Raw genomic sequence first — 12,829 nt, forward strand, 5'->3', positions numbered from 1 at the left:
CTGTTGCCAGGTGATAGCGGGCATGTTATTTAGAGAAGACAACTTTATTGGAAAGCCAGTTTGGGATATATTTCCATTTGATTTTATCACAGCATTTGAGAAATTATAGTAAGCGATAGCAATTGCCTAAATCTTCAACTTTGGACGTAATTCTGCATCATTATCATCAAGATGTAACATTTAAGGATCTCAGACAGGGAACAAGGCACCAACATAGCAGACAAGGTAGACACAAACAACATAAGCACTGTTCCTGCCCCAGAAAGCTCAACAGATCCATTAACATTAATAAGTCGAGTGACATGCTGAAGGTCTGCAAGACCAGGCATTAATCTTCAATCACACAAGGTTACTCCTCTTGACAAATAATGAGTCTGTTTTATCCCATAAGCATCCTTAATACTTTATTTGAGTACGTACCAGAAAAGTGAGGGCAGCAAAAATAACTTGCCTGTTGCCAAATGCTAGAAAACAGAAGGAAATAATAAGTTACACTTTAGTCTATGTGCATGGTTCACTGTAGGTGAAGTTCACCCTGATGCAGAGGGCTAGAAATGCTTATGTCCCTCAGGAACTTTGCACAAGGGTGAATTTCACCCACATTGTCTGAGCATTATGCAAATAACAAATGTATTTGGGTCAATGTCAGTCTCTTTGTCACTAATTAATAGTGATACATAGAGCGCCTTTCACCCATAGATCTTTACAAAGGAGCCAAGCATCATTCTCCCCATTTTACAGATGGGGGAGTGAGGCACAGAGACATGCTTACAGTCATCCAAAGGTTAATGGCAGTAGTGGGACTAGAAGCCAAATCTTCTGTTTCCAATAGAGATGTTTTAATCAGCTAGTCCGCACTGCCTCCACTATTAATGAAGCTGAGATGTATCCTGCCCTTCCTTTTTTGTAGCACTAAGGCATCATATATCAAGTATCAGCAACTCAGCCAGATCACCTCAATAAATACATTTAGTCCCTACAATGTTCAGCTACCCAACCCTGCATTTCCGTACCCCTTTGGTATCCATGCATCATGATAGTGTTGCACCATGAACATCTCAGAGGGTTGCCGCCTTCCTCCAGAGCTTCAATTGCGGTTTTAGGCACACAGAGCATTTTCACTGTCATTGAGTCTGCAGATCCTTCCCATGTCATAAAATCATAGAATATCAGGGTTGGAAGGGACCTCAGGAGGTCATCTAGTCCAACCCACTGTCCTACCTCACCTCCTTCCCAAACCCAGCTCGTCTCAACTTGGGCTGACACGCAGCTCCTCAGTTGTGCAAGGGAGACGTGCCATGACAGCAGCTGCCAGGACGGCCAGCACAGCACATGAGCATGTGTCTACTAATTAGATGTTCTTCCAGGTTCCCTTTTCAACCTAGCTCAACTCGTTATACCTGCATGCTATTCCCCAGTCACCTGTGTGTCACAAAAGTAATTGTCTCTGGGTCTGAGTCTCAGGGGTTTGCCCATGGATATTTCCCAAAAGGAAGGGGCTGACATTCATATCATTCTTTATCTATCTGAACCATCTGAGTATGGTACCATCCAGCTCACGGAGGTTTACTCCAGAAGCATCATTTCAAGAGCAGTAGTTTTAGGAATAAGAGCACTCGATGTGGAGATGACCTCCACTGAGAACTGTAGAAGGAATAGACAAAATGGCTGTCCTTGGAATTAGATACTCAGTGTATTCTAAGGGGAAAAAAACTTTCAAATAAATACTTGCGTTCAGTGCCTGCTGATTCAATGACCCAGAATCTAAGAGTTCGTTTTCACACAGAAGTTCAATCCACTGCTGCCATTTCCTCACAAACTTAAAAGGTCATTTGAAGAAATGCCATTTTTCAAAATGAAATGTGATGATTTTTTAAAATTGAACATATGCCATTTATGAACTTTAAAAAAAAAATCCCACTGTGACACTAATATGAGTAATTGAAATTGGCAGGGCAAATCCTGTATTCTCCCAAAACCCACGGACAGTGTCCTGACAACACACATACAGAAAAGAAAAGAAAAGAAAAGAAAAGAAAAGAAAAGAAAAGAAAAGAAAAGAAAAGAAAAGAAGTACAAAGATGAAATGCCAGCAAAATGAAATAGCCGAAAGAAGGTGTGACAACCAAACACATGAATGGAAGAAAGCTCTGAGGGTTATGCCTGAACACAAAAAAGAAGAAAGGGAAGTTCAATGACTCAACAAAATACACCCAGGAAGACTAGTGGTGCAACAATGATGAATGAAGACTGTACATGGAAAAGAAAAGGAATAATGAAGATTTTTTTCCCCAGTGTTGCTGCAAATATTTGATAAAGCCTTCTTGGGTTCACAAATCTTTTAGTTTTCATAAAAATGCAGTTTCTATATCAAGCAAGAATGTTCTCATTTGAAAATACTCATCCAGCTCTTATCCCCTTGTATATTTTTTAAGGTAAACATATTGCAGAGGTGAGAATAATACTTATCACACTGTTTCTTTCAATTGGCTAATATTTCATGTTCACAAAACTCGGTGATGATTAAGCTGGGTTAAACAGTAACATATGTTCACAGCCATAGTACAAGAGGGATGCTTACATTAATCTTTCTATTGACAAATAATGCAAGCCTATGCTTTGCACAGGCAAATGGTCTGATCCTACTTCTATTGAAGTCAAGGCCCAAACTTCCATTGATTTCAATGAGCATAAGATTGGACCCAGAAAGATTTAAAAAAACAATGTCATTTCCATGGTACATACATGGTGGAGTGTATCGGGGGTGATTGACATAGTAAGCAATCCAAGAAGTGAATCCCCAGTAAAAGGCACAGCCCTGGAATAGAAAAAAAAAAGATACATTTTAGGAGGAAAAATTACAGGTAAATTCAAATTATAACTTAACATACATTTTCTAGCAGCAGTGCTCCAAGTCCAGATGATTACAGTGATTTTTAAAGACGATTCATTAATAAAAAGTAATAATAGTCTTCCCTCTTAAAAATTATTATGTCCAAATTGGAAAGTAGAAGCACATTTTTAATAGTGAGTTAAATGACTCTTGGCCTGTTCCTAGAGCATCGCCACCTTTATTCTTTCCCTTACCAAGGGATCACGGTAAATCAATGATCTAGCCCAATGAAAGGAGTGTCACTTTATCAGAATGAAATATAACTAGACTCTGCTATGGTACAGGCATATTCCTTCTGACTCATACAGATCTAAAATCTATTTGTAAGAGATGATCGTAGCTAGGTTCAGCTTGTCAATCTGTAATTTGTTTTCAGCTCCTGTGTTCCAAACTGAGATAGCAATGATCATATAGAGGTAAAACTTCAAAGGCAATAAAAAGCAAGTCACAAAGAAGTACATATGCAAATAAGTTCCCTTTTGGGGACTACACTGAGTGGAATATTATTCCTGGATATAGTATTACCGGTTATGACAAAGCTTTGTATGTGCTATTCGTCCAACATCAGTAACTCTTGTAGAGTCACTTATTCAGCAAATGTGTGTTTTCTTTGGGTAAAATGCATTAGCATTTTAAATCTCCCACACACATTTTTGTGTAACTGAGTTAACATTTATTAATTATTGTCATTTATTTGTCTCGCCATAGAAGCGTGAGCATTACTGGTCATGAACCAGGATCCCCTTGCACTAGGTGTGGTAAAAACACAAAAGAAAAAGACAGCCCCAGCCTCAAAGACCTTTTAGTCTACAGCTAATGTTTTCTTGATGCTATCTTAGATGTCTATCACTTCGTTCAACAAGAAGGACCCCAAAGTACTTTACTGGGCATTAATTCCATTCCAGAGGTTCCTTGCAACCTGAAGTCAATGGGACTCAGTATTGGAATGAGGTGCAACCCAAATGGAGTTTGTTGCAGGACTGGGTCTTATGGATCTGATCTGGCCCTGATGGGGGCAGGTGCAGTTCCACTGAAATTAACTCAGTTGCACTGTGCCTGATCGAATGTATTCAGCATCACTTCGTCCACCCACGAGACACGGCCATTTCTGCAGATGGAGCATAGCAGTTGCTTGACGGTGACTGAAGAAAACCCCATTGAACTGAAATGATGGGGGTGAAAGGGAGGGTACCATATAATAACCCAGTTGTAATCTTGCATAGATGCCCTGGTGAATACTTTACTTCTTACCAAAACTACCACAGGATCTAATTCTCATCAGTGCTTAAATGACAGTGAAAATTAGTGTTCTTCCCAAGTGCCTAAGTCTCTTTGGAAAGTTACAGATGCTTTTGGGACTGTTACCTCTTATTTTGAGGTGTTATTTTATTAAGACCTCAAGTTTGCATCTCATTTGAAAGTTAGCATCCTTCTCAGCACATGCCCACTAAACCTTATCTCCTTCCTTGCTTGGGTCAAAGGGGTCTGTCTGCAGAGCCAAACCTTTTCTTCTCGACTACAAAGCTTAAACGTATCTAAAAGACATTTCGTTTAACGTTCCCTGTTTCTCCTCATGCATAGCTACGGCTTACTTCATAATACAGCAGCTGGAGCAAGAGGAAGGATGGAGTTTTGCTTAAGGTGCCCGACAAATGCCTTGGAGACCTCAGTTCTATTCATCTATCTATCACTGCATCCCCATGTGACTTTGGGAAAGTCACATGATGTTCTCCCTGCTTCGGTCCCCCATCTCTAAAACAAGGATAATAATCCTTCAGTTGCATTGTCTCTTTAGAGTGTAACCTCTTCATTTTTTTTTCCACCAAATGCATCCGATGAAGTGAGCTGTAGCTCACGAAAGACTTATGCTCAAATAAATTTGTTAGTCTCTAAGGTGCCACAAGTACTCCTTTTCTTTTTGCAAATACAGACTAACACGGCTGCTACTCTGAAACTCTTCAAGGCAGGGACTGTCTCTGACTTTACGTTTGCACAGCAAATATCACAGTAGAGTCAGATTTTAGTTGTGAACTCCAGTTATTAACATAATACAGATAATAATGGCAAACCAATACCATTCAGTCAGAGAAATGCTACGCCCGCTAAAGGCGGGATCCTGAGGAGGTGTAAATAAAAAATCAACACAGCTCTGAACGGATTTACACCAGCTACAAATCTGGCCCTGAGACTTTAAATACTGTAAAGGGAACATAATTACTGGGCCTGGAAAACAAATTAATTTTCTTTTCCTGTCATCGTTCTGGGCCCCGTTAGCATGAAGTCCTTCTCTATATTGAATACAATGATAAATATAATTGTCACCTTTATCATATTTTTCAGAGGCGTGTGCCCTCCGGAAATCTTGTGAACAAATAATGTCTCCAGAAGATGTCTGACATAGTGTAAACAATGACAGAAGCAGGCCAAGCTGGAAAACCAATGAAAAAAGGGGAATGAAGATACATGAAAGATGGGTGGTGAGGTTGTTTTTTCTTTTTTAAACAAAACAACAACAAAAACCACACATGCACTTTCTGCTACATCACACTTTATTTTCACATAAAGAATAAGGACTGATAGTTTAGAACCGAAGAGTCACGCTTGAAATCTCGGGGCATAGACTTTGCCTTGGCTAAAGCAACTGAATCCTGATATTCGTGGAATTGTTTTCATAGAGTTACATAACACTGTATCCGTTTTAACGTGGAAGCAATATATTTTACCCACCTTGAATTAAAAAAAAGGACATAGCGGGCTCAGAATGTAATGTACAGCTATGACAGTCGATTAAAACAGGACAGCTGTGTATACAAGCAGACACCTGTGATGTCTCACACATTTTAGGGCTATCTTAATGCTCTCGTAGGATGTGTCTGACATTTGAAAACATTCTGAACGGTTTGCTTGCCCTTTAGTAAGTACAGTAGCTACACTGAGGTAGTTTGTATTTCATTTCCTTGTGGAGTCAAAACAAGATTTTGTTGCAAAGTGAATCCCTGCCATGGCTTTTTTTGTTCCAAGTTACAATGGAACGAGATAATTGTTATAGAATTTATTACGCTGATTCCCTTTTGAGGAGGATTATGAAACAACAACCAGCACTTCTGATTTGCTTCAGAGAACGAGCTGCAGCTCATAAAGATTGGGTTTAAAAAACAAATGTCAAGAGTGATTCATGGCAGCATTTTATCTTGGTTGTATTTACCGTACTAGCTGTGCCTGTCTCATTGAAAGCCAATTATGAGACATAAATGAAAAGTAATTTTCAGTGTGTGAAGTTTCAAATACTTTGGCCACCGTACAAAATTCCCAATAAAAGTCAAAGATTAAACAATTTTGAAGTAATTAAATCAGCAAGGTTTGAGCTTAGGAAAATCAGGTAATTAACGACTGTACAGAAGGCAGAATCAAACTTTCCTTCTTGTCAGGAATGTTAAAAACATTTGGCTTACAACAGGAACCACAACTAAATAGCTTTAAAAGGATCAGCAGAAAGACTCTCTGCATCCCAGCCCCCAAATAAATAATGCAGATATTTTGGCCTCTCTTCTATTAAAACCCTCTATCTCCTGTTAAATGTACAACCCAGAGGAGAACCCACTTCTTACTTGTTACTTGGTCTTTTGGCACTGTGTTACTCAAGAATTATTCTGGGTTCTATGCACAGCTCTCCCAACTCAATCTTTCTGTGCCTTATTTCCCCATCTCCCTCCCAGTCTATGATATTACTTCCTTCCTCCCGACCTTTCTCTCGCTTGTCTATTTAGATTCCCCCGATCCTACAGCTGATAGCACACAAAAGGACTGCTGTGCCCATGAGCTGCTCTGCTGATGGCAAGGGAATATTTTTTAAAAACAAATATTTTTATTTAGTAGCTCAGCAACTGTTGTTAAGCTCCTTCAGAACTCTTGGATGGATCCCATCTGGTCCAGGTTGAACTTTTAGAGTAAGATTTTTAAAAGCACCTACAGGATTTAGGAGCATGGGCCTCATTCAATCAGAGCCTTGCACTTAAATTTCTTAGATCCTTTTGAAAAACTCTCCATTTATTCATCACTTTGTTTCTGAATGTTCTCCTCTGACAATGCTTCTTCTCTACTACCTGAAAAGAGCAGATCTGGGTATCCTCTTTGCTGAAGTCTGATGCCATTCATCTTATAAGACCATCCTTTATGCTGTGGTCCTGATCCTGAATTCATTTGGTTACTGGAAGGTACTCTGGTCTAACGGATAGGGGGCTCAGGACTGAGGTCCTGGAGTCTATTCCTCGTTCTGCCACTGATATATTGCATGATGTTGGGTGAGTCACTTCCCACCTGTGTTTTCCATTACATCTGGCTTGCCTATTTAGATATAAACTATTCAGGGCAGGAACTGTCTCCCACTGTGCGTGCAGACACACATGCATGCACACACACACACACACACACACAATGCCGAATGCAACCGGGTTCCATTTTGGGGTGGGACCACATGGTACTACTGTAATGCAAATAATAATTAACAATAACAACAACAACCTGAAACTCTCATTGACTTCAGAGAGGAGAGGTTTGGAGGTGGAAGGAATGTAGGGTCAAGCCCTCTCTGGGCTCTACCATTACAGAAACAACAGAGAGCATTAAGAAACAACAGTCTCGTCATCCATTCATCTGGAACATTGAATGGCTTACCGTCCTGCATGACTTTGGTTCATGCACTTACTGAACTACTGGGTGACGGAAGCTCTCCATATTCTCCTCTTCAGCATAAATACTTGAGAGACGAATGTAAAAGAGCAAGTAGATTAGTAGAGGCCCACTGTATTCAGTCAGAAAAACCTAGAAATGAAAAAAAAAAAGACTTCTCAGGGTCGGGAATTGAACAACAAAGGAATAATAATAAGAAGAAATCATAGTTCTTAGGCAGACTTAAGTATTTGATCTGCCATGGCAAAGGGGCCAGTGGTACACCCACAGCTTGAATACTGTGTGCAGATGTGGTCACCCCATCACACACAAAAATATATTGGCATTGAAAAAGGTTCAGAAAAGTGCAACAAAAATGAGAGGGCTATGGAACAGCTTCCATATGAGGAGAGATGAATAAGACTGGTATTTTTCAGCTTGGAAAAGAGACAACTCGGGGGGTTGGGGGGAGATAGGATAGAGGTCTATAAAATCATGACTGGTGTGGAGAAAGTAAATAGGAAGTGTTATTTACTCCTTCTCAGAACGCCAGAACTAGGGGTCAGCAAATAAAATTAATAGGCAGCAGGTTTAAAACAAACAAAAGGAAGTGTTTCTTCATACAAAGTGCATTAACCTGTGGAACTCTTTGCCAGAGGATGTTGTGAACACCAAGACTATAAAAGTGTTCAAAAAGAGCTAGATAAATTCATGGAGGTTAGGTCCATCAATGTCTATTAGCCAGGATGGACAGGGATGGTGTCCCTATCCTCTGTTGCCAGAAGCTGGGAATGGACAACAGGAGATGGATCACTCGATTACCTGTTCTGTTCATTCCCTCTGGGGAACCTGGCATTGGCCACTGTTGGAAGACAGGATACTGGGCTGGATGAACCTTTGATCTGACCCAGTATGGCTGTTCTTATGCCAATGCAAAGCCAAAACATCCCTCAAGTCCGGGGATCAGGTCTGACAATTTTTTTCAACTGGAAAATGTTTGAAAAAAGTTTCAAAATTGTCAAAAGGTTTCATTTCCGGTTCAAAAATAACTTTTCATTTCAAAACTCGAGCTAATTATCATACAAGCAAATGGGAGAAAAAACCCTCAAAAATGGTTGAAATTGAAACAAAATGATTTAACTGACCCAACCTGAAATTTTGGATTTTTGCTTCATAAAAATTTGCAAGATTTTGACTTTTCATTCTAAGTCGGAACAGTAAACGTTTTTGATATCTTGACAATTATCACAGGATGGAAAACTCTTTCTCACCCAGCACTAGTTATTACAACATTCTTCAACTAGCCATTTATAGCTCATTGGCATATGAAGTCTGGGGGCCCATCCTGCAGTCCTTATTCAGTGAAGCCTCCACCGAAATCACTGAAGAGGGAGTGCACTCCCAAGCCTTGGAGAGGAATGTACACAGACAGTCAATAGAGGTATATAAGGAACAACACCTTTTCCAAAGAAAAATAACTCCTCCTTCTCTCAGAGTCTGCTGTGTCTACACTCGGGGGCTCTGCTGACATAGCTCCACAATTTTAAGAGGAAAGACCTTCAGCAACGTGAACGGGTGGTATCCTGGCTCTGTCCCTCTTTGCCCCACTCACCAGCCACAGTAGTTGCCTGGGCACACAGGGGAGAAGTAAGCTACTCCGCAAAGCTGGGCGAAGTCACTTCGCTGCTGTTGCGCTTCAGTGTAGACGCTCAACACAGCGACAGGAGGGGTTCTCCCATCACTAACCCACCTCCAGAGAGGTGGGAGCTAGGTTGGCCGACGAATTGTACTGTCTATCCTGGGGGTTTAGTCAGCACAGCTGGGTCTCTCAAAGGTGTGGATTTTCCACACCCCTTAGAGATGTAGCTATGCTGAGGTAAGTGTTCAGGTGTAGACCAGCCCTTAGGCTATGTGTATACTACAGAGTCTATGCCAGCAGAGCCCCCCAGTGTAGACACGGCATACTCTGAGAGAAGGAGAAGTTCTACCGTGTAGGAACCTTCACCTCCCCAGCTGACATTAGCTATGCCAACAGAATCACTTTCTGTTGGCATAGCTGTGTCTACACTGGGGATTTTGTCAGCATGGCTATGTTGCTGGGTTTGTGGGTTTTTTCACACCCCCTGCCTGACACATCTATGCCGGTATATGTTTTAAGTGTAGACCAGCCCGTACTCCTGCCCCCAGCAAGGGGGAAAATCAAGGAAGTCATGGGTTGACTGGGGGTGGGGGGAAGAGGATAGTCGGAGAGCTTGTCTACACTGAAAATGCTGTAGCTGTGCCACTGTAGCACTTCAGGGACAACACCACTTATGCCAGCCGGAGGGGTTTTCCCATCAGCGCAGGACTCCACCTCCCTGAGAGATGGTTAGCTAAGCTGCCGGGAGAAATTCCCTTTGATGTAGCACTGTCTACACTGGGGGTAGGCAACAATAGTTATACCGGCCAATTTCTTAGTGTAGACCGGGGCTCACCTCACACTCCATTCTCTATTCTCTCACTGGGCAATGCAGCTATGTTCGCCTTTTCTCAGGGCAGATTTTAAAAGTTACAGTCCAGCCATGGAAAACAGCCTTCCATTGATATTGACACAAAGCTTTAGAGAATGCCTGCTGGGGGAAATATAATGTGATCAGAACAACATGGAGCATGGATCTGATTGTCTAGCCTCTCTGGAATGAAATCCCGGATTAAAACCATGTTGTACTACATATGTACAAGAGATTGTAATGAGCAAATTGTAACTCAAGTGCATAACACCGCAGAAAGGAGTTTATATATTCATAACTAATGGACTATTTAGCTTAAAGGTGGCTATTTGCAGTGCTTTAGAACACTACATGTTAATGCTTGTGGTTTAAATTAATGTAATTTTGAATAGCTTTCTCCAAACAGTGCTTGGCAATCCCTCAGTGGACCCCCTCCCCCCATGCATTGTTTTTGAAATCTATCTTTAGCAGTGCTTATAAATGACTGCAACAGAGAGACTTTCCTTGACAGCTAATCTTTAAATTGGGATGGCTTTTATTTTGGGACACTACAACCCTTCCCTTTTCCTCTGTTAGCTACTATGGGACAAATTCTCTGATGGTGTCAATCCACTAACATCCCAACTGAGCATCCAATTCTATGTTGTGGCTTTGAAAATCTCAGGCAATAAATGTAAGGTTCAATTTTCAGAAGGTTTTTCTCAATTGAATTAGGCCTGTGCACAGTTCCCCTCTCCCCCAAGTAAGTGTTTCCCTAACTCGGTCCGTCAGTAGACAGGCGGGAAGAAGGGAAAACGCTGAGTCTGTGTAAAGGAGGGCACAGCCTGGGGGCAGAGAGGCCAGCATGAGGTCTGGTCACCTCTTACATGCCACTTCATCCCCAAGTGAACTGAGGCTGCCAGAGTTTGTGGAGTGAATGGGTCTGGAGTGTGAGGGGTCAAGTCATCCTTAAAAAAACAGTCTCACCATGGACTTCCCAGTGCAGCACGCCCGGGTGCAAATGAGAATGATTATAAGTGATACTACAGTGACGCCTAACAGTCTGGGGGCCCCACTGTGCTAAGTGCAGTACAAACACATCGTAAGAGACAGTGCCGGCCAGGAAAAGCGTATCCACTAAATAGACAAAGGGTGGGAGAGGAGACAGGCAGAGAGAGGTGAGTAGCTTGCTTGTGATCACTCAGCATGAATCCCAGCCCATTGCTGACAGCTCACAGCAGCTGTTCTGTGGGGAGTAGTCAGGGACAGAGCAGCAGGTGTGTGGCTACTTGGCACTGCAACAGACAACATGTTCTCTCTTTGCCCAATTTCAGACTCAGACCAGAAGGCAGAGAATCAGGCAGGGCCTGTGGATGGAGTACAGCCTGATTTTGCCTAAGCAGCAGTAATATACAAGCTATGGACTAGCTTGATTCGATATGCCAGAGGAACAAGCCACTCAGAGATACAGTTGAGTTGCACCATGCTGTACTTTACACCACAAGGGAGCAACCTCACACACCAGCAACACAAACAACAAGTCATGATAGGTCTGTGACACTGATAAGCCCCACCTGTCCAAGGTGGTCTATAGGGATGGGGAAGGGCTTACATGTCATCAATCTCCAATACAAAACACTTCATTGCAGACTTTAGTGGCACATGATCCCGGAGCCTATCATCAGTCTTGCAATCAAAGGAGGTCTGGGCTGGCGGGAGAGATTATGTCTGGATCACTGCATGGGGCAGCACCTGGGATAAGTGCTGTGGATCAGTTGAAGCATTATTATATAGAGCTGATAAAATACCATTATTTCTAGAAAATATTCAGGGTTTCTTTTTCATTTTTTGTTGAAATTTCCTTCAAAAAGTCAGTTTTTCAATGAAAAAATGTAAACCAAAACCCATTGATACTTTAGTTGTTGAAAACCACTTTGGACAAAAAAATAACCAGTTTTCAAAAACTGAAAATCTTTGCCAATAAAGTGTTTGGTATACAGTTAGTCTTTGAAAACCTGGAAAAAAACATCATTGAAAATGAATTTCTTCTGCAAAAGTTTGCCTTAAAAAATGGGGAAATCCCTTTTCAACTAAAAATGTTGATGAGCTCTATAGTTAGTATTACTGTTGGGAGAGTGCTCTGAAACAAACCTTCCTGTGTTGGATGTCGATTCTGTCAGGACACTTATAGCGCAACCTGTACAACAGTGTCTGCTGCTCTGTACGAGTGTGGACTGCTCTCAGAAGGGACATACCCTCGTTTTCCATCGCCACTATGAGTTTCTCATATCCCATGCAGTGGATAGCTGCCTCCCCTTTTCTCTCCCTCCCAGTATGCCACAAATCTGCCACTGACCCATTTGCTTGGTGGCATTGAAGAAGTCTTTTTTTTGGGGGGGGCAACCCATAATGGGCAGGAGCTCATCACCAGGTGCTTAGGAGCATCTTTACTCACTGATCCATCAGAGGGGCCTCTATTTCTCCCTGCCCACACCATCTCCTGTTGCCTGGTTAACCACTGGCACAATCTGATGTGTAGCCCATAATTGGTTGTGTGGGAACACTCCAATTCTTTGTGCATAGAATCATAGAAATATAGGACTGGAAGGGACCTCAAGACGTCATCTAGGCTAGCCCCGCCCCCCAAGCCAACTTTATTTTCAAACATTTTTTCAACCCACTAGTTCCTTTTTGAAAATAAAGGCCAAACAATGCCTTGGTGTTCTTGTAACAAAGCCACAGGAGGGGTCAGCTGCAGGGACTGAATTTGGAAACTCTGGATCTAAAGCCTGTACTGCTT

General features: G+C 41.8%; 1 protein-coding gene across 4 annotated transcripts in view; it reads right to left on the reverse strand.

Annotated features, from left to right (window-relative positions):
- Positions 1–12,829, reverse strand: part of TECRL (trans-2,3-enoyl-CoA reductase like) — a 117,750-nt gene that overhangs the window by 16,968 nt on the left and 87,953 nt on the right. For all 4 annotated transcript variants that reach the window (XM_043513464.1, XM_043513463.1, XM_038399988.2 and 1 more), the window contains exons 5-8: positions 7,599–7,714; positions 5,216–5,321; positions 2,746–2,818; positions 421–464 (exon numbers count right to left, since the gene is read on the reverse strand). In XM_043513464.1, the coding sequence (XP_043369399.1) occupies positions 421–464; positions 2,746–2,818; positions 5,216–5,321; positions 7,599–7,714 (339 nt within the window). The remainder of the gene's footprint in view (positions 1–420; positions 465–2,745; positions 2,819–5,215; positions 5,322–7,598; positions 7,715–12,829) is intronic.

The sequence above is a fragment of the Dermochelys coriacea genome, chromosome 4 (assembly GCF_009764565.3).
Source record: "Dermochelys coriacea isolate rDerCor1 chromosome 4, rDerCor1.pri.v4, whole genome shotgun sequence".
NCBI lineage: Eukaryota > Metazoa > Chordata > Testudines > Dermochelyidae > Dermochelys > Dermochelys coriacea.